Source organism: Zophobas morio, unplaced genomic scaffold (assembly GCF_036711695.1).
Source record: "Zophobas morio isolate AGI-343-1 ecotype UQ-CSIRO unplaced genomic scaffold, CSIRO_AGI_Zmor_V1 ptg000012l, whole genome shotgun sequence".
NCBI lineage: Eukaryota > Metazoa > Arthropoda > Insecta > Coleoptera > Tenebrionidae > Zophobas > Zophobas morio.
The window spans coordinates 7,652,410-7,675,340 of NW_026972117.1; the positions used below are offsets into that span (position 1 = coordinate 7,652,410).

The following is a 22,931-nucleotide window of genomic DNA, read 5'->3' on the forward strand; positions in this document are numbered from 1 at the left end:
GATTGTAGAAAACAGTTAAACTTAACCCCACCCACCCCCCTGTTCTTTCATTTTTTTCTTCTGAAATAAGAAGCAAATTTTATAGCAAATAGTTTCTTTGCTTTTTTTACAACCTCGGTTCTATTAGTTCCCATTCTCACTCTCCATAAATTTCGGCCAAATTTTGACATTTTCGAAACTTTACTAAATACATTTTCTTGTAGATTTCGAGCTCTAGAACTCACTTCCGGCCTCGTTTCTTTGATAACTGCAACCGTTTTTCCGGAATCGGCCGTTGAAATATCGAGATTTTTAGAAATTTTCAAAAATTTGCATTTCCCACCGATTCTTTCGAAAATATTTCTCCGTGACCATCAACACGCTATATTTCTGAGATCAGCTTGTCGAGATCTACGTCCCTGAATTTTTTCCAAATTTTTAGACAACTTTTTGTTTAAAGTGAAAATTTTCCAATGGTCCCCCCTTCTTCATTTTTCTGCCAAATTTTGACATTTTCGAAACTTAACTGAATACATTTTCTTGTAGATTTCGAGCTCTAGAACTCAGTTCCGGCCTCGTTTCTTTGATAACTGCAACAATTTTTCGGGCATCGGCTGTTGAAATATCGAGATTTTTAAAAATTTACAAAAATTCGCATTTCCTACTCATTCTTTGGAAAATGTGTCACCGTGACCATCAACACGCTATATTTTTGGAATCAGCTTGTCGAGATCTACGTCCCTGAGTTTTTTCGCAATTTTTAGACAACTTTTTGTTTAAAGTGAAAATTTTCCAATGCTCCCCCCTTCTTCATTTTTCGGCCAAATTTTGACATTTTCAAAACTTAACTGAATACATTTTCTTGTAGATTTCGAGTTCTAGAACTCACTTCCGGCCTCGTTTCTTTGATAACTGCAACCGTTTTTCCGGAATCGGCCGTTGAAATATCGAGATTTTTAGAAATTTTCAAAAATTTGTATTTCCTACCGATTTTTTCGAAAATATTTCTCCGTGACCAACAACACCCTACATTTTTGGAATCAGCTTGTCGAGATCTACGTCCCTGAATCTTTTCGCAATTTTTAGACAACTTTTTATTAAAGTGAAAATTTTCCAATGCTCCCCCCTTCTTCATTTTTCGGCCAAATTTTGACATTTTCAAAACTTAACTGAATACATTTTCTTGTAGATTTCGAGTTCTAGAACTCACTTCCGGCCTCGTTTCTTTGATAACTGCAACCGTTTTTCCGGAATCGGCCGTTGAAATATCGAGATTTTTAGAAATTTTCAAAAATTTGTATTTCCTACCGATTTTTTCGAAAATATTTCTCCGTGACCAACAACACCCTACATTTTTGGAATCAGCTTGTCGAAATCTACGTCCCTGAATCTTTTCGCAATTTTTAGACAACTTTTTATTAAAGTGAAAATTTTCCAATGCTCCCCCCTTCTTCATTTTTCGGCCAAATTTTGACATTTTCAAAACTTAACTGAATACATTTTCTTGTAGATTTCGAGTTCTAGAACTCACTTCCGGCCTCGTTTCTTTGAAAACTGCAACCGTTTTTCCGGAATCGGTCGTTGAAATATCGAGATTTTTAGAAATTTTCAAAAATTTGCATTTCCTACCAATTCTTTCGAAAATGTTTCTCCGTGACCATCAATACGCTATATTTTTGGAATCAGCTTATCGAGATCTACGTCCTTGAGTTTTTTCGCAATTTTTAGACAACTTTTTGTTTAAAGTGAAAATTTTCTAATGGTCCTCCCTTCTTCATTTTTCGGCTAAATTTTGACATTTTCGAAACTTAACTGTGAATACATTCTCTTGTAGATTTCGAGCTCAAGAACTCACTTCCGGCCTCGTTTCTTTGATAACTGCGAGTTTTTCGGGAATTGGCTGTTGAAATATCGAGATTTTTAAAAATTTACAAAAATTCGCATTTCCTACTGATTCTTTCGAAAATGTTGCACCGTGACCATCAACACGCTATATTTTTGAGATCAGCTTGTCGAGATCTACGTCCCTGAATTTTTTCCAAATTTTTAGACAACTTTTTTTTTAAGTGAGAATTTTCCAATTTTTCCATTCTTCATTTTTCGGCCAAATTTTGACATTTTCGAAACTTAACTGAATACATTTTCTTGTAGATTTCCAGCTCTAGCATTCGCTTCCCGTGTCGTTTCTTTGATAAGTGCAACCGTTTTTCCAGAGTCGACCGTGGAAATATCGAAATTTTTAGAAATCTTAAAAAATCCGCATTTCATACCGATTCTTTCGAAAATTATGCTCCGTGACTATCAATGCACTATATTTTTGGAAGCAGCATGTCGATCTCCTCGTCTCTGAATTTTTTCGCAATTTTTAGACATCTTTTTAAAAGTGAAAGTGTCTTCAAATTTAGGCCAATTTTTGACATTTTCGAAACTTGACTAAATACATTTTCTCGTAGATTTCCAGCTCTAGACCTCATTTCTGGCCTCGTTTCTTTGACAACTTAAAAAAGCGGGATTTATTGAGGACGGGGAAGTTCGATCGAAATAAGCATTAACCAATTTTTTATTTTACGACTTTTTGATCGCCAAGAAAACAGTAAATTAAACATTGGTCTAAGTGACGCTTTTCCTATATTTTCTTTAGCAATCGTTCGAGAGCAAAAAATGCATGTGCCTGAGTAATGAGTTTACTGGGAAATGAAAGTGTTCTTCTTGTAATCCTGGTTTTGCCGTTTTGTTTTATCTTTACACACAGAGTTTAGTTTACTTCCCTGTCTATAGAAGTAGGTATTTTAAGTTCCTAATGACCTCCATAAGTTAAATACGACACAGATTCTCTTTATCATGCCGTTTTTTGAATATGGAAGTAATAACCACTTCAGACAGAATTTTCTAAATGCTACAACAATATAATATATAATATAAAAATGTATATCGGGTAACTAATTAATCCGTTACTTCACCAACTTTTGTTTTATTTCCGTATGTCGTTTCAGAAATAAATTTGGAAATGAATTAAGTAGTAATAAATTATTACTAATAATCATCTTTAAACTGAGTTTGACATCCACGTGACAATTGTCTGCGACATACGGAAAAACAATAAAAATGGCCAGATTTTTAGTCACCTGTTAAAATTTATTTTTCCATTTACATAATATGCCACGTGACTAACAAATTTCGTACAAGTTGTAAAACATCGTGAAAAGGGAAGCATTTTTCAGGTCAGCATCATATCACTTTGAGATAAACGATGCCACGATACCACCTGTGGCATGTCAGAGCCGCCCATGAATTAGATCGGCATTTCCACCAACACAACTTTATTACTACTTAGTAAAATTGTAAAACTGATATCTAACACCTGTTCCTTCTGCACATATCAACATATCGAATCAGATCCACAAAGACAGTATTTAATTAATAACTAACACATTACACTACGAGTTCCTTTCGCCGAAAGAAAGTTACTACCACCGTACATACCGCTCTCAGCGCACATTAATCGTAATAACAAAAATGTTTACAATAAAATGACACAATAATAACAGGTTGTTTATTATTCATTGGAAAGTACTATCGGCTACACGCGAAAAAACCAAAGGTGACATTTTTATTCGTAAACGCAACTGCAACAAAAAACTCTCAAGACTAAGCTTTCCCAGAAAAAGTTTGATTTCATCTGCCCATATTGGATGGAAAAGCAATATTCTCACATTCAGTCGATGGTAATTGCTTGCGAGGCCCATTAAATAAGATTAAAGATGCTTCTTGCGATTTAGCATAATCATTATTAATTGTATAAATTATTTGTCGGTAAAAAATTAGAAAAAGTCACGAAACTTAAAAATTCGCAGAGTAAAAGTAGGAAATGTATTTTTAGCGAACATGAGGCAAAAAGTTCGAGTGCCGGCGATATGAGGAAGACAAGAGTCTGTCACACATTTCAGATTTTTAACGAAGGTAATAAATAATATTACCAGAAATGGACTGACTGTACAGTCTAATTTTTACAATAAAATAAAGATTATTTGTAATTACTTTCTTCTTTAATGACACGAGTACGAATCTACAAATTGATATAATTTTTCTTTTATTTGCACAAATTGATGGCAGAAACGAGTCTCTCATTTGTAATGGTTTATTTATGGTAAATTGTATTCAATATTTAAAATTATAAATATGTTAAGAAAAAAATTAAACGCTTCAGCTTATTTAGTTGTTGCAAAATTACATGTTAAGGAACTCAAGCTGCACGCGAAATAAGTTTAATCATATTCATGAATACGTACGGTCTAATTGTTTTATAAAATGTATGTAAACCACATACTTACGAAAATTACTCCGTTACAATATTTACTTAGCATTGGTTTGGAAAATAAAAATGCTTATTAAAAACTACATCCTTAATAATAATTATTCAATGTACACTCTATAATTTTAGTTTGGAATAATTGTTTCTTATTTCATAGACTACTTCACCAAGTTACGAATGTTTGGAAAAAATGTCCGAAAAGAATAAACATAATTCCTAAAAAAAATTTAACTTTATTGAGGCTCCATGACACCTGTTTAACAATAAAAAGCGACCAACTGGCATCTTACGAGGTATCAGTACACATTTCGTTACCTAATCCTTTTGCATAACCACTTTCTCCCTGATAAACAAAAATAATTTTACTTGAAAATTACAAAAAATCTAGATCAACCCTTTTTCAGACTTTTGCTAACATCGATGACTTCAAAACACCAAGATCTGCTAAAATTCCACATCTACAATTTTACCGTATAACAACAACCATAGCGGAAAATAATAATCACCATGTTCATGTTTTTTTAACTCATAATTGGTGTCAAAATTATTAAAAAACTATTTAAATCTTTAGCAAAGAGATAGTATAAATTTTATGAGCCGTTAAATATTCAGTCCTAATTGAAGTAACGCAATAATATGAAATTCAAATATATCCAAGCACCCACTCCTCACTCGCCCGTATTACCGAAATTTCTTTTAGAAATCCAAAATTTGAAATCATCGTTTCTGCACAGTTTCGGATTTCCTGAGAAATTAACCGGAATCAAGACATGCACCACCATTACCGATGTACTCTCAACTCTCGAGTTTTTTATCGCTTATACAACATCCATAACGGAAGAGTAATCTCTCTAGTGTTTTTCGTCTATTGTTCCATCATCATAGCGTGGCCCGACAAAACTTTTATTACGAGCTATTATCTCCATTCATACATGTAACATCACATGCTCTAATGCGCACGTTATAAAATTATTAGTGAGCACTTTCACCCACACCAAGCGATAGTTAAACGCGGATAATTAATAATTAGGTTTTCATGAGATTGATATTCGCGAGGATTTGCATCAAATGCGTTTTTCCGCGGTAGCCACTTTCGGATTTAATTTACACAGCAATAAGTGGAAATTTATTGTTTTTGGGTCTCGGTTTCACTTTCCGCGGCGGCTAGTTTAATTGTTACAAATTTTGTGTAATTAGCGATTAGGATCGGAAGTTGTGGAGCGCATCTCGGCTCTCACGATTTTTGTGGTGCTTTCTCGGCGATCAGCGATTAATTAACGACGAATTGATTAATCGGAAGCATCGAGGTTATTAGCGATGCAAAAGTGGTTCTTAAAAATTGCGGATGATTTAGATTAGTTTTTGCCATATGTTATCAAGTCTGTTTCTTATCAAGAATGTGGCCGGCACGACCTACTCTTCAGACGGAGAAACGCTTTTTCTTTGACAGGCATAACCACATGTGTTGTCCGCCCCTCTCGCTCCCACTCACAAAGCGGATCAAGCGGCGAGAGAAAGACTATCTCCAGACAGTCCATCCTCTATCGCACTACTCCGTATAGAAATGAAAGTGATCTCTGTATTTCTTTCAGTGCCAATGTTAAGCTCCTAAGACAAGGTCGATCCAGAAGTGCCGGCGTTGAATCACGAAAATGAAGACCCTGAGTGTAAACCCTCCGAAACCGCGTCAACTTCCCTCACAAATTTTTCTAAATTCTGTTCTAGATTTTCGCCATCTGTGTTTTGCTAAAAGTGTCGCAAGGGAAAGAGCCCCAGGTGTACGAACACGTCGACGACCAACTCCAGGTGGAATCTAACACCAGAGTAGTCCGCGAACCCGTCAACCAACAGCGACCGAAAGTGTACAAACCTCCCGTTTTCCGGTACCACGATACAGCCCAACAGGACCAACGGAGGTTCCGCTATGCCCAGCAGCAGCGCATCGACATGCAAAACATCCTAAGGAAAAGCAAAATGGTCCAACCGGAAGCCCCTCTGCGAGTGTCGTTAGTGCAAAATTGGAAAGCCATTGACCCCTCGGTTTCTTCGTCGACAGTCGAACAAAATTACCAACTTCCGGAAGAAGAAAAAGTTAACGCGACAGTTTTGAGCAGAGTAGCGCCTTCGTCGACGAAAAAACCCGTAACGAGCAGGAAATTGAAGCCCAGTAGCTACTACGAGGACTTCGGGGAGAAAATCAAACGCCAAGACAACAACCAGATCGTTTACGTCGATCCAGAGTTGGTCAAAAATCGCAGGTCGGAGTATGATTTGAACGCTCTTAATGCTTTAGTAGGGCAAAACCCTAGTAATCAGCTTGAGGGGCTAAAACGTCTGCTGCAATCACCCCAGTCCAATTTCATCCTTCCTCCAATCAAAGGGCCTTTAGCTCATCCAATCACCGAACAGAACCACGATATTCCCAACCCGAATACCCACCCCAACATTGATACTAGCGTTTCCATTGATTCGATTCAGTCTCAGTTGGACGAAGCCGCGAAGGCTCAACTCGCGAAAGCTTTGGCTGAAGCCCAACAACAAGCCCAGCAACAAGTGGAAGCCCAACATAGAGCCATTGCTAAGGCACAGGCCGAAGTCCAGAAGAAGGTTCTAGCTCAAATCGCTCTTCATAATCAAGGGCTCAAACCTATTCAGCCTGTGACGCAGCAGGTTACGCAGCCTCTGAAGCAGCCTGTGGCTCTACCGTTGAAGCAGCCTGTGGCTCTACCGCTAAAGCAGCCTGTGGCTTTACCGTTGAAGCAGGAAGTGGTACCTGTGAATCTGTACGCCCCGAATCACAGTCATCAACATCAGAAAATTCAAGAACCCAAGTTGAAGAAAATCAGTATTACGAAGACGCATCCGGTCACGCAGGGTCGTCAGAGTCCTAACACTTATCAAGAAGTGGTTTTAGAGACTCAGCACAACCAGAAGGTTCTTCCAGGTGTTAACCAGCTGAAGTTTGCAGACAATGTCGATGAAGTAAGTAGAACGAGTTGTTTTGATTTTTTTGGACTGCTATCGTGTAGATCTAGAAGAAGCGTGTTTGATAATAGTACTGATTCTGATTATCAAAATAATTACTCTGAGTCAAACAATATCACGTCGACTGACTATGACTATGATTATGACTATCAGTATGAAGTTTCTCAGAATGATACGAGTACTATTTCCGAAGGTACTACTATCATTCAACCGGAAGCTTTGCGCCGTTTCCGTAAACGCAAACGCAAGCCCTTCAGGCCCTTCAGCCACCATAATCATAGTCCTGTTCATCACCCCATACATCGTCCTGCTGAAATATCAAACCTTAATCCTTACTCGTCGTACCAAAAACCCAAGTCCGATTTTCTCGAAAGTGCAACTAAAGTTTTGTCTTTAAAAAAAGATCAAGATCCCTCCAATGTCATAATTATTAACAACTCCAACGATCACTATAACAGCGGAAGTAACGTCTATTCAGGACATACGTCGCCTGGGGTCTTTCATGGTCCTAAATTAAAACAACACAAGCATACTGTTCGCGTGCATCACAGGCCGAATATAAAAAAACTCCACCAGATAAGAATGAAGGTTGCGTTGGCGCTGAAGAAAGTAAATGATCGTGGGTAATAAAATTTTGTTCGATTATTGTTTTGTTGTAACGATTGTAGTTAATAGGTGAAAATATTAATTGAGAACGTAAAGTGGGTTTTGTTGCTTTTTTGTTGTTAATGACATACAGGCCAATTAGTTTATGTGGAATTAATTTTGCATAATTTACGATTATGGTCGGATAAACACAAGTTTCGAAATAATGAAACAAGTTGTTTGTTTGATTTGTTTTATGATGTTGGGATCGATTTTATTAATTGGGTGCGCTGTTAATAAATCATTGTGCGTAATGATTTTAATTATAGACGCTTTTTTATTGTATTGGTAGTTCGATTGAAGTCTAGGTCATTGAATCAGTTTCTAATTTTGGTTTGCGAAATTAAATGCTCATTTTTCTGTTTAAAGTAAGAATCTACAAAAAATTATTTACGAACATCAATTAATTGGCATTTCCGGTGCTCAGAAATGAAAACAGCTTTCGGTTTTCATTGCAACTGCATCTTTTTTACTATTTTTGGAACGGACTAGTAAATTTTAAAAAGGATAAAATAATCAGGTGACAACAAAATTTTCCAGTAGATGTTAGAGAGTTAAAAACCACTTTCAAGAGGGATGTATACCTTCACTTTGAAAAGGAGTGTATAAAAAGTTTGAAGAAATTACCATAAAAAATAGCGTTCTATATAATTCATAATTGCTTGTGCTTCATAACTCCAAAATTATTTTTTTTAATTAATGTACAGGTGTCTTAAAAACTGATTAACTGATTTCAAATTTTCAGTTTGTTAAGTTTTCCAAATTTCAATTTCTCAGTTTCTTAATGTCTCAGTTTTTCAATCAAAATTCCGAATATTTCGAAACCAGTCGTCATATGCACATCGGATTATTTTTCCTGATAGAGGTATACGAAAAATAGAAAAATAGAAAAATTGTAAAATCGAAAAAATAGAAAAGTGTAAAATTGATACATCAAAAAAATTGAAAAACTGAAAAATCCGAAAATCAGAAGTAGAAAAACCTAAAATTTGAAAAAAATTAGATTTTGACTTTTTCCTATTTTCAATAAATAATTACACCATTTTCAAGTTTTCAGTTCTTCGATTTTAGGATGTTTCAATTATGTATTCCACTTTTCAATTTTTAATTCTTCGAGTTTTCTATTTTCGATTTTTTAGTTGTCGATTTTTCGATTTCTAGATTTTTGGAATTTTTCTATTTTTCAGCTTTTGGACTTTTCAATTTTTAATTTTTTCATGATTCTTTTTTTTTCTCTGATTTTTGACATTTTCAGTTTCTAGTCTTTAAATTCTCGACTCGCAGTTCCTTAATTTCCTAATTTTACGATCAAAATTTCGAAAATTCGAAAACCAGTCATCCCAGTGTCTTCGGATTATTTTCACTGATGTACGTATACGAAAAAATGAAAATCAAAAATTTGTAAAATCGAAAAATTGAATGATCAAAAACTAAACAATTGAAAATCAAAGGCTGAAATATAGAAAGAAATTTAGGAACTGAACAGTTTGGGAAACAACAAATTGGAAAATTGAAGTGGAAAAATTTAAAAATTGAGAAAATTTGGCTTTGAAATTTTCGATTTTCAGTTTTTCGTTGTTTAATTTTTTTTGATTTTTCGATTATTCTATTTCCAAGTTTTTAATTATTCCACTTTTCAATTTTCAGTTCTTTGAGTTTTTTATTTTTGACTCCTTTCACTTGTCAGCCTATCAATTTTTGAGGTCCTATTGATTTAAATTTTTGGATTTTTTCATTTTTGAAATTTTCAAATTTCCGATTTTTCAGTTTTTGATTTTTCAATTTTTCGACTTTCTGATCTAAAATTTTTTAATTTTTGCTTTTTTTGTTTTTCGATTATCCGATTTTTCACATTTTCAGTTTCTTAAGTTTCTGATTATTTCGAAATCAGTCGTCCTATGCACATTATTTTTCCTGAGGTATACGAAAAATGGAAAATTTGTAAAATCGAAAAAAATGGAAAACTGTAAAATCGATGCATCAAAAAAAAATTGAAAACACTAAAAAATTCGGAAATTAGAAGTAGAAAAACCTAAAAACTAAAAAATTGAAAAAGTTTTGAATTTTTTGATTTTCAGTTTTTCCTACTTTAATTTTTTCGATTTTTCAATAATCATTCCATTTTCAAGTTTTCAGTTTTTCGATCTTAGGAGGTTTTTTAATTTTTAATTCCTCGAGTCTTCTATTTTTGAGTGCCTTCATTTGACAGTTTTTCAATTTTTGAGGTTCTATTGATTTCAATTTTTGGATTTTTTAATGTTTGAAATTTTCAACATTTCGAGTTCTTAAAACTGTCGATTTTTCGACTTTTTAATCTTTGGATATTTCAATTTTTCACTTTCAACTTTTCAGTTTTTGTAATTCAATTTTTAATTTTTCGATTATTGGATTTTTCGTCGGATTTTTCACATTTTCAGCTTCGTAAATCCTCAAATTTTCGACTTCTCAGTTTCTTAATTTCTCAATTTTACGATAAAGATTTCGAATATTTTGAAAACCAGTGGTCCTAGCGTCTTCGGATTATTTTCCCTGATAAACGTATACGAAAAATTGAAAAATCAAAAATTTATAAAAAATAGAAAAATCAGCAAACTGAATAACTAACAAAAAATCGAAAAATTGAATAATCAAAAACTGAACAATTGAAAACTGGAAAATCAAGTTATTCAAAAATTCCTGTAACAAGAAATTGAAAAATCCGAAAATCAAAAGTGGAAAAATCTAAAAATTGAAAAAGGTTCGAAATTTCCGATTTTCAGTTTTTCGTAGTTTAATTTTTTGGATTTTTCCATTATTCTATTTTCAAGTTTTCAGTTCTTCAATTTTAGGATGTTTTAATTATTCCATTTTTCAATTTTCAATTCTTCGAGTTTTCTTTGACTGTTTTCATTTGTCAGCTTTTCAATTTTTGACTTATTCATTTCAATTTTTGGATTTTTTAATTTTTGAAATTTTCAAGTTTTCGATTTTTTAGTTGTTGGACCTTTCTATATTTTTCGATTATCCGATATTTCACATTTTCAGTTCCTAAAGTTTTCAAATTCTTGATTTCGCAGTTCCTTGATTTCTCAATTTTTCTATCAAAATTTCTAATATTTAGAAAATCAATCGTCTTCGGATTATTTTCGCTGATAGATGTATATGTAAAATAGAAAAATCAGAAAATTATAAAATTACTACATCAAAATATTGAAAAATCCAAAAGTCAATAGCTGAAAAATTTAAAATAATAAAATTTAAAAAATGAGAAGAAACTAAGAAACTGAGGAAATCAGAAGTTGAGAAACTGAAAAATTTGGAAAACTAAAAATTGAAAAAATTAAAAATCCGAAAAACAAAGACGCAAAAGCTAAAAATTGAAAAATTAAAAGGTTCCAGATTTCAGATTTTCAATTTTTTCTATTTTTGTTTTTTCGATTTTTCAATTACTCAATTTTTCATGTCTTCAGTTTTACGAATTTTCTATTTCTATATTTGTCAATTTTTCATATTTTGAGATTTAATTTTTGGATTTTCTAATTTTTTTAAATTTCAGTTTGATATTTTAATTTTCGATTTATAAATTTTTGGAATTTTCAGTTTTTCAGTTTTAGGGCTTGGTTTTTCGATTACTCGATTTTTCAGATTTTCGGTTTCTTAAATCCTCAAATTCCCGACTTTTCAGTTCCTTAATTTATCAACTTTTCGATCAAAATTTCGAATATTAGAAAAGTAGTAGTCTTATTGTTTTTGGATCATTTTCCCTGACACACGTATACGAAAAATAAAAAAATGTAAAATCTAAATTGTAAATTGCAACGTCAAAAATTGAAAAATTGAAACACCAATAACTGAAAAATTTAAACGTACAACATTTAAAAAATGAAAAACTGAGGAAAGTGGGAAGTTGGGAAACTGAAAAATTCGACAAATTCAATATCGAAAAACTAAAAAATCCAAAAATCATTAGTCGAAAAACCTAAAAATTCAAAAATTGAAAATTTTCAGATTTTAGATTTTCAATTTTTCCTATTTTTGTTTTTTAGATTTTTCCATTACTCCATTTTTCGTGTTTTTAATGCTCCGATTTTTCAGTTGTCAATTTTTCAATTTTTGAGTTTCAATTTTTATATAATAAAACTTTTCGATTTCTAGGTTTTTGGAATTTTCAGTTAAAATTAATCGATTTTTCACATTTCCTCAATTTTTCTTAAAAATCGATTAACAATTAATATTAAGAATGTAACCAATTTTTTCACATCGAACGTTCGACCATTTTTTAAATCTAATTAGGTGACTCAATTATACAGAGTTTATTTTAACAGCAAATAAATCATCCATTAAAGACTCCAAGTGATTAAAAAAAAACAAAGAAACTAACGATTAAACAGTTAAATGTCAACAAACTGCACGGCGTAATTACCATTTGTTTGCATTTCCTTACATACCTACTTAAATTTATGACTCAGACTTTCTACAGCTCTTTCTATGTGATTTGTGTTCAATTCAGCTTTATAAACACATTTTATGCCACAATAAAAATATGTGTGAAGATTGACTATACCCTTAATTCATCTCAATCAATACAATTTTTTTCTAAAGTCGTTAACTAAAAAATATACAATAATTTCATACAATTTATTTAAATCATGATTAGTGTACACCCTATATCAAATTTTTCAGAACACACCTCACTTCCATAGGGTACTGTCCTCACCACACATCCTCCTTACTTATATATGCACACCACAAAGCCATCTTAAGTCGCGCATGTCATTAATCCCAATCATTGAATTTGCACACATATTCATCCAAACAATACTTACCCAGAACGAGGCATTTGTTTGCACTTTCTATCTGTAGCCAAACTAAAAATCCACGTTTTCTAGCACCAATACGCAGCTCGCTACGCTTTCGGCTACAAAATACGGGACGTGAAAATGGGCAACGAATTCGGACACGAAGAGAAACGCGACGGCGAAAACGCAAAAGGGCTGTACCATGTCCTTCTACCAGATGGGCGGATGCAGAAAGTGGAATATTACGCCGACCCCAGCGGCTACCACGCGAAAGTGACGTACGAAAACCTTGCACATTAGGAGTAATTGGTTACGAGTGACGAGTACTTAAGAGGATAAATGGGTTTTGCTGAAATCGGTGCTAACATGCTTGAAAAGCTCTTGTAGCGAGTGTTGTCAATATTTAGCACGGGATAATTTAGATTTAGTGTAGGTCGGTTACATCAAGTTTTTATTTTGTGGAGATAGGCAACCCATTATACACACGAAGATTAACTTTAGTCTTGTAATTTTTTTTCAGGTGAACGCATTCTCTACGGTTATTTATTATTTTATTAAACTCGTGTTTATCTGCATTTATTCGCTAAGCCAAATTTTAATTCGTTGACGGGAGACGTGCAATAATGTTTAGACTGACTCGAAAATATTTCTTTACCTAACCTTAGCTATAATATTTATATGTTCTAATTATAAGTGTTTTCTCAATAAATTTATTCCACTTACCTCGGTTCTTGAACCGTCCATATTTCAGCCGATATGGCTCTCATATGGCGCTGGATCCTCAAGTGGAACAGGGCAGGCTTCCAAGATTTTATTTCGGGCGCTTTGTAACAAATACGAGATTTATTTGAAAAATATTTATTTTTCAGACTAGCTTTTACAAAAAATAACAGAACGTGAAAAATAAATGTGGTTTTGTACAATTTTGCTTAAAATTAGTAACTTTGGTAATATACAATAATTAATAAATCAGTGAACAATATACAAGCTTCTTAAAAACGTGTAGATATTTACAATTAACAACATTATTTTACAATTCAATAGTTTGATTTTGGTTTGTTATCACAATTTATAAATAACTCTATTTTATAAATTCAGTGGAACTAGGAGTGCCAGCGGAAGAAGTGTCGAGAGCAGGCTTGGCAGCAGTCTGAAGGAGGCACTCTCTGTAAAAAACAAGCCGACGTAAATTGAATTGTTTAAAACGCGTTTTATCATTAATAACAAAATTAGAACTTAAAAATTGTAAAGCACACTTCAACCATTTCCGTTTAGTTAAGTAGGAGTAGAAAAATTTACGTCCGACAAAAATTTGTGCAACAAAAATAACAACATACCGAAAAATAATTAACAAATCTGTAGAAATACCTCGAAATTCTTGTTTCTAAATATAATTCTTGCAGCATTGTTAATAGTTATTGTTAGAACGGGATTCCAAACTGACAAGCATAAATTCGACAAACACAAATTAGGAAACCCAAGCACAATCAATTCACACGTCACCCTCTGATTCATTTGTCTCTTCTTTAGTGACGTCATCAGAATTAGTTGCGGTTTCAGCTGTAGTTGCGACAAAATCAGATTCTTCTTCAATTTGAGTTTCAGTTTCTGTGTACGAAACTAGTCATTACGCTTTGGCTAGGTTGCTTGTTTGAATAAAAGATATTTAAACTACTCAAAACTGAACGAAAGTGGAAAGTGTTTTTTGAATGTTTTAAGCGATAAGTGCTAAAATATTATTGGAAGCGGAATTACAATTAAGTCGTCAGAGTGTAACAATCACACAATCAAAAAATTGTGTTGTGGCTTACCTTCGCAACAAAGGTGAACTATGATGATAAATTTTCGTAATTTGGATGACGCTATGTATAAAATAATAATTTTACTATTTTTGGAATGAAAGGGGGGAAACGTTTAAAGCAAGGTCTACACACTACTGGAATTTATTTTTGCCAACTATTCGATACATTAATTCTAAATGCGTTCTTTAGTATAGCTGGCAACAGTTTCAAAGTAACTTCACTAAAGGTTCAAATTTCAACTAGAAATAGATTTTCAGATTATTAGATTAATTTAAAAAAAACATGTAGTTACTTTACATTAATTTTAAACGGTTTTGACTTTGAATTTAAACGGAAGTAAATCTCCCGGTATATCTGATTTTATAGAGAAATCAGTGTGAAATTGACATGGAATAGCAAAAGGACTCAGGAAACATACTTTAATCCTTTAATGTAAAATAAATCAATTTAACGATATTGAATTTCAATTGATTCGGACCACGAAGGATAGTAAAAGGAAGTAACTACAGAAAATCCGTGTACAAAGGTTTCTTTGATTTTTCCAAAAGCTCCAGCGCCTAAATTTAAATAGCTGCCCCAAAGCTTGCGCATTCACACAAAAGCCCGCGCTGTTTGAATATCAGAAGAATTCATTTTTGAGTAGTTTAACAAGTCACTCTCTAGCATCATCAAATCATCGTCTCTACCGACAAGCGTCGTCTACAAAACGGTACAAAACAAGCAAAGCACTTTTATACTATCCACCGACCTGTCGTTCCCTCAAACGAACTCTCCGTCGAGTTGGTCGTGTTAAAAGCGTACAATTCTTCTTGAACTTGCGCTTCACCGTCTATATACAAAAATTAGTAGCTTTAGTGTTAAATCGATTAATATAAACCAGAGCTCCAAAACCGCGTTACTCAATTAACGCACTTTTGAATCCTCCTCTACCCTTAAACACTTTTAAACACACAGGTCAAAATAGAAGCTTGGTGGTTTAAAGTGTTGCCTAACCAATACACAGCAACAACACACAATAATTACCCTCAGTGTGCATCAATTTTTGCGTGACATTGAAGGGGGTTCCCGGGATAACGAGTTCGCAGATATAAACGAAATCTTGAGTCAGATTAGAGTATTTGAGGGTGGAAGTGACGTTATAGTAGCCCTCTTCAGTGAGAGTGTGGTTCTCGTTATCCTGTCGGAAAATTATGTCTGTTTCGTTTCTGCAAAGAGTAGCTTTTGGTTTATTTAGACTTGGTGTGTGTGGAAGGGGGGCGGACTCACTCATTGAGGATATAAATTGTCATGTTTGGTTTAGGATAGAAACCTCCGGCTGTGCATGTTATTTCTGAAGCGTCTTCGTTGTCATTGAGGTCGAGGATTTCGTCAAAACCGTCTTCGGGGGTTTCGTCTTCGGGGGCCACTATAAATGATGCGAGATTCAAGACGTGCCCAAAGAAATTAAATTCAGACCTTTTTATTGATACTAAAGTACTCGAAATGTTATGTAGTAAATATTATGTATTTCCAAATTTTTGAAAAAAAAAACAATATTATATATGAAATTGCAAAACCGAATGATCTTGCAAACGTTTTAAGCTTATCGTAACCATGACAAATCGTTAATCAAAATTTATTAGTTTATCCACTTACAAAAACAAACTGATGATGTCATCTCAAAATTTTGCCGAATAATATCCTCACTAAAATATGCAATATAATATACTTTATGCTTATCAATGCACTCATAGTTTTTAAACTACTTATACAGGGTGTTTAAAAAATTCATGTATGAGGTAATTTACTGTATTGACTTTTTCCATTTTTCCGAAAATTTGGGAATACAGTACTGTTATTATTAGTAGCACGCTTCTTTGCATCGACTTTAACATTAGATACATATATTTATTTTAACTTATAAGGATTACCTATCATAAAAAATAAAATTCGAAAATCAAATGTATAATATTTCGAAAAATTTAGGTATTCAATTTTTCGTTGTCACAATTTTTGAAGTTCATGATTTTTATGTTTGATTTTCTCAATTTTTTGGTTTTTGTTTTCTCAATTTTACGTCACAATTTTTTGTTTTTTCGTCTTCTTTATTTTTTCCATATTTCTTTCGATTTTGTAATTATCCGTTTATTCAGTTTTTTCAATTTTTGACTTTTCAATTCCTCGGTTGTCCAATTTTAAAATTTTTCAATTTTGCAATTTTTGTATTTCGCAATTATCTGATTTTCCGATTTTTTTCATTTTCAATATTCCGATTTTACAAAATTTAGTTTTTTCGATTTTGCACTTCTTTGATTTTCAACGTTTTTACTTTCTAATTTTTAGATAGATAGTTCAAAGTTTTCGTTTTATACTTTTCCGTTTTTTCATTTCTTATTTTTGATTTTTACAGTTTTACAATTTTTCTATTGTTTGTTATTCGAAAAGGTGGAAAATGGAAAAACTGACAAATTGGAAAATTAAAAATCGAAAATGTGAAAAATCGAAAAATAAAATTGCAAAGCGAAGCACTGAAGAAACGAAAAATTGAAACATTGAAAAACTAAAAATCGAGAAACTTAAAAATTAAAAAAAATAGTGAATCGAAAAATTGGAAAGAAGAAAAAACTAACCGAATCGAAAAATTATGGAATCGTGAAAATTGTAAAGTTGAAAAATTATAACATTGAAACATTGAAAAACTAAAAATCGAAAAAATGAAAAATCGAATTAATGAAAATTTTTAAAATCCTGTAATTGAAAAAGTGAAATAGTTTAAAAATTATAATTATTATTACTTTTATATTTAAAATGAAAACTAGAAAAATTGCAAATCAAAAACTGAAGAAACGAAAAATTGACAATTCGAGAAACTGTAAGCTCCTATAATTGAAAAAACGAAATAATTAAAAAATCAAAAAATTGAAAAATCGAAAAATTGAAAACCGAAAAATTGTTAATCGAAAATTTTCTAAATCCGAAAACTGAAAAAATTCACACTGAAAAAAAAAGGAAAACAGTAAAATCAGAACACTGGAAAACCTATAAATTGAAAAAATAAATAAATAAAATACCGCAACGGAAAATAGAAGAAATGAAAAACTAAAAAATCGAAAAATTACTAATCGAAAAAATTAAAAATTGGGAAACAGAAAAATTTCACACTGACAAAAAGAAAAGTTGTAAAATTAGAGCATTGGAAAACTGAAAAATTTCACACTGACAAAAACAAAAGTTGTAAAATTAGAGCATTGGAAAACCTAAAATTTGAAAAATTGAATAAAATAAAACACCGCAACGAAAAGCAGCAAATGGAAAAGTTGAAGAAATGAAAAATTGACAAAGTTAAAAATCGAAAAATTAAAAATTAAAAACTCGTGACATTGCAAATCGAAAAATTATAAAAACTAAGAAGTGATACAGCCAAAAGTTGGAAAATCGAAAAACTGGAAAATTTTAAAATGAAACTCGAATAGTTGGAGACTCGAAGAGCCAAAAAAAATAAATTGAAAAATTTCAGAAATGAAAAATTTTAAATACCCAAAAATTGAAAAATTTCACATTGAAAGAGGGAAAAATTATAAAATCAGAACATTGAAAAATTGAAAAATTTAAAAATTTAAAAATTGAAAAAATTGAAAACGAAAAATTGAAAAATTCAAAAACTGAAGATATATATATATCACTGAAAAAAAGAAAAAAGTAAAATCAGAACATTGGAAAACCGATAAATTGAAAACACAAAAAAACACCGAGAAACTTAAAAATAAAAAAAAAAAATGAATCTAAAAATTGGAAAGAAGAAAATCTAACCCGATCGAAAAACTGGAAAATTGAAAAATTATGAAATCATCAATATTGTAACATCCAAAAACTATAACGTTGGAAGATTAAAAATTGAATAACTAACAATAGAAAAAGTGGAAAATCGAATAAATGAAAAAAATTTAAAATCCTCTATTTGAAAAATGGAAAAATTGTAAAACCGTGAAATTGAAAAAGTGAAATAGGTTAATAATTAAAATTATTATTACCTATGTATTAAAAGTGAAAACCAGAAAAATTTGGAACTCAAAAAATGAAGAAACGAAAAATTGAAAATTCGAGAAACTGAAAACCCTAAATTTAAAAAAAAAAAGAAAATTAAAGAATCAAAAAATTGAAAAATCGAAAAATTGAAAACTGAAAAATTGTTAATTGAAAATTTTCAAAATCCGAAAACTGAAAAATTTCACACTGAAAAAAGAAAAATTGTAAAATCAGATCATTGGGAAACCTATAAATTGAAAAAAAAATAAAACACCGGAACGGAAAATAGAAGAAATGAAAAACTGGAAATAGACAAATTGTAAAAACGAAAAATTAAAAACTCGTGACATTGTAAATCGAAAAATTGTAAAAACTAAGAAGTGATACAGCCAAAAGTTTGAAAATCGAAAAACTGGAAAATTTTAAAATGAAACTCGAAGAGTTGGATGTCATAAAATTGAAGAGACAAAAAAAATAAATAAAAAAATTTCAAAAATGACAAATTTTTTAATACTCAAAAATTGAAAAATTTCACATTGAAAAAGGGAAAAATTATAAAATCAGAGCATTGGAAAACCGATAAATTGAAAAAACAAAAAAAAAAACACGGAGAAACTTAAAATTAAAAAAAAATAATGAATCCAAAAATTGGAAAGAAGAAAATCTAACCCAATCGAAAAACTGGAAAAACGAAAAATTATGGAATCATCAATATTGTAAAGTCCAAAAACTACTTATAACGTTGGAAGATTGAAAAATTGAATAACTAACAATAGAAAAAATGAAAAATCGAATAAATGAAAAAATTTTAAAAGCCTGTAATTAAAAAATGGAAAAATTGTAAAACCATATAATTGAAAAAGTGAAAAAAAAAATTCAACACCGCAACGGAAAATAGAAGAAGTGAAAAACTGAAAAAACGAAACGAAAAATTTAAAAATCGGGAAACTGAAAAATTTCACACTGACAAAAAGAAAAATAGTAAAATTAGAGCGTTGGAAAACCCAAAAATTGAAAAACTGAATAAAAGAAAACACCGCAACGAAAAATAGCCAATCGAAAAGTTGAAGAAATGAAAAATTGACAAATCGAAAAATTGAAAATTATAAATTAAAAACGCGTGACTTTGCAAATCGAAAAACTGGAAAATTTTAAAATGAAACTCGAAGAGTTAGATGTCATAAAATTGAGGAGACAAAAAAAAAATAAATTGAAAAATTTCAGAAATGAAAACTTTTAAATACCCAAAAATTGAAAAACTGAAAAACTCAAAAATCGAAAAATTGAAAATGAAAAATTGAAAAATTCAAAAACTGAAGATATACCTATCACTGAAAAAAAGAAAAATGTAAAATCAGAACATTGGAAAACCGATAAACTGAGAAACCAAAAAAAAATAAAAAAAAATGAAGAAATGAAAAACTGAAAAATCGAAAAATTGAAAACCGAAAAATTACTAATCGAAACATTTCGCACTGACAAAAAGAAAAATTGTAAAATTAGAACACTGCTTGGCGGAAAAAACTACTGTTACAATGTAATCGCCAAGTGGCGTAAATAAACTGTGTCAATGTGCGAATTCAAGCACACGTTATTTTTGTCCGTTACAGTACATTTCTATCAAGTATTGATATAACAAACAATACAAGTAAAAGGCAGGAACGACTTCTTTGTAAGGAACCAACGATGGGTAACGAAGTGGCACGTGCCAAGAGATAAGCGAAACGAGGAACTCGTTTTGATACGTGAGTATTCAACAAGAAAAGAAAATATTCCTCTGGAAACAAATGAGCCTATATTTTCGTGTTAATTAATGCGCTATAATCAAGTCAGAAATGTGAATTTGTTCGTCTGATAAATTAATCAGATAACCGACTCTAGACCGGTGTTTTAATTATTGCACCTATGCTGACAGACTTTAAAATTGTATGCGTCATTATGATAATATTATTAATAGGGGGTATAGGTTGTCCGGAAGTGACACACTATATGGTATTAGTTCCCACGATGGGTATTAATACAACCCTCCCCTTTTTGGGGAATTTATCCGACTTTATTAACTGTCGTTTTTAATACTAAGTCTACATTTCCCTCTACTAATGAACTATTATTTTTTTTGTCTAACAAATTTTTTAAATTTTTTATTATACTTTTATTACATACTTCTTAAACAGAAATTTTTTCTAAAAACTATGTAGAGTACGTTCACAAGTAATTCGTTTAAAGTTCATAGTTGTTCAAAAACTGCAATATTATAATAGCATAGGTGGTTGCTGCAGCAATCATCTAAAATAAAAATCTAAATAAAAAATTTATAAACTAACGAAATTTACAGAAAAGATGAGTCTTGTATCGATCGTAAAAAACCCTCCAGCTGTTAATTCTAATCTGTCGTGTAGCAGCTGCAGACCGTATGTGTTCAGCTAAAATAAAATTTTTCACTTACAAAACTCTTATCAATTGTTAAAACTTTACCAGTTTTCTTATTTTTCTATTCTGCGTATACGGTAACAATCTACAAATGATTTTCGGGAAATGGTTCGCCTGAAAATGAAAATTTTGCCAACGGTATTTTAAAACTGTTACACATATACTTCAAAAGTGCAGTCATTGGACACTGTAATGATCCACCCCAGCTTCAGGGCACTAAAACACAATCCAATAATTTCCACATTTGCGGAAGATTCCTTATTAACGCGAATGTTGCAGTAGAGTGACATTATCCTAAGTAGCAGAGTCACGAAATAAAACCCGTTGTAACTAAGAAGGAAAACCGAGAAAGTTTTGTTAAACAATCTCGTGAGTTCGTGCAGATTGTGGTGTTGTTTCATGACGACATTTATCTCTTTTTCGTTGCAACAACAATACATTCTTTTATTCAAAGCTCTGAAATATTTCGCTATAACCAACCCTGAAAAAAGGAATCTTGCCTCGTACACGATTATGACAATCGTAAAATAGAAAATAACACCGTATGAAAGCAGACTGGACATAAACACCGCCAGACTGAAGTGAGTATGTGGATGTTCGATGAAAATTCTGTATACTATAACAAGAAAACGATACACGATTTCCATCAAAATCATAATTTTTGCGACTTGTTCTTTCCAACATTGTCGATTTTTAAAATGTGGTAAATTCAAATAAACTTCGTTGAGGCGGTTTAGAACTAGTAAATTTTGCTGTTCGGTTATTTTGTTGGATAATAAGGTTATCAGCACGAGAATTATTACTGCATAAAGATATAAAAGTAAACCTGACTCTAGGAAAAATTTTATGTTGGACGTGAACTGGATTCGAAAATTCGTTACAAGAATTTTGAGGTATAATACACTTGGTAATAAGCTTAGTATGAATTTGATGTTTCCCCAAAGCTTATTTTTTTCGAATTGGTTTGTAGTGGCATTGTATTTAAAATGTACCGTCCATAAGTAGTATGAAATTAGGGTTAATTTGTTTAAAAAAGCCGTTGGACGCTTTTCCACTACCATATTTAGTAACGAGGGAAATTGGATTCGTTGTTTACCGTGTTTTGTTGTATCTAATTAGAAAAAAGCTTTTTAATAATTTGTATTTGTAAATGTTTACATTAATTCGTGTGATAAATTGTATGGTTGTTTTGAACAGGATTAAAAGAAATTGCGCCGAAGAAGTAAACAAAATTGAAAGATAAATATTTTCCACTGTGAATAAACAACATGTAAGTAATTTATTGTAAGAGTTGTTTATAATTCGTAATAGTGCAAAAATTGTAGTACTATAATGGTGTACGTAGTTCCTGCAGAAATCATCTACAACGAAATACAAAGACTCAAAAAACTTTAATTTGTTGGTTTTACATTAAATATGAGTCTCGAATCGACGATAAAGAAGCCGCCTGCCGTCAGTTGTAATTTATCATGTAGCAGTTGAAGACCATATGTGTTTAGCTAAAAATTCTTTCATAATTCACCGTATTTCGAAACCTTTTAATTACCAGTTTCCTTATTTTCTTGTTTTGGGTTTGCGGCAACAACTTGTAGATAGTTTTCGGGAAACTATTAGCCTAAAAATGAAAAACCCAGTTGGTATTTCAATTAAACATAAAAATTACTTTCGCTGCACAATCGTCTGAAATTGTTATCAACCACGTCAGCTTCAACAAACTAAAACATATTCCAACAATTTCAACATTGACAAAGAGGTCCTTCTGGACCTGCATATTGCAATACACGAACATTATTCTCAACAAAATTGTTACAAAGTAAAACCCGTTAAGCATGAGAAGGACAACCGAATAAGTTTTATTGAATAAAAGTGCCAAATCGTATAAGTTTTGGTGCTGCCGCATTATTAAACGTATTTGTTTTTCATAACAACTAGAATACAGTTTTTTGTTTAAATGGCTGAAATATTTCCCAATCGCTAATCCCGTAAAAAGAAATG

General features: G+C 31.6%; 2 protein-coding genes across 5 annotated transcripts in view; one reads left to right on the forward strand and one right to left on the reverse strand.

The window, feature by feature from the left end:
• The first annotated feature begins 5,848 nt into the window (after positions 1 to 5,848).
• LOC135127721 (uncharacterized) lies at positions 5,849 to 13,355 on the forward strand. The gene is made up of 3 exons (XM_064054288.1): positions 5,849 to 5,958; positions 6,017 to 7,273; positions 12,790 to 13,355. Exons 1-3 carry the CDS (start codon positions 5,944 to 5,946, stop codon positions 12,997 to 12,999), a joined length of 1,482 nt encoding a protein of 493 aa, XP_063910358.1. The 5' UTR covers positions 5,849 to 5,943; the 3' UTR covers positions 13,000 to 13,355.
• A 304-nt stretch (positions 13,356 to 13,659) lies between these two features.
• LOC135127722 (uncharacterized) overlaps positions 13,660 to 22,931 on the reverse strand; it is a 90,083-nt gene continuing 80,811 nt past the window's right edge. Inside the window, exons 3-7 of one of the 4 annotated variants that reach the window (XM_064054290.1) lie at positions 15,768 to 15,906; positions 15,525 to 15,706; positions 15,250 to 15,330; positions 14,203 to 14,307; positions 13,660 to 13,865 (exon numbers count right to left, since the gene is read on the reverse strand). In XM_064054290.1, coding sequence (XP_063910360.1) covers positions 13,786 to 13,865; positions 14,203 to 14,307; positions 15,250 to 15,330; positions 15,525 to 15,706; positions 15,768 to 15,906 — 587 coding nt within the window. In that variant the 3' untranslated portion in view covers positions 13,660 to 13,785. Of the gene's footprint in view, positions 13,866 to 14,202; positions 14,308 to 14,510; positions 14,562 to 15,249; positions 15,331 to 15,524; positions 15,707 to 15,767; positions 15,907 to 22,931 lie in introns of all 4 variants that reach the window. The other 3 variants (XM_064054291.1, XM_064054292.1, XM_064054293.1) reach the window with 3 other exon arrangements.

Coding starts and splice junctions, on each gene's coding strand:
- LOC135127721 (XM_064054288.1), top strand. Junction 7,274..12,789: donor TTGCAGACAATGTCGATGAA/GTAAGTAGAACG, acceptor CACGTTTTCTAG/CACCAATACGCAGCTCGCTA.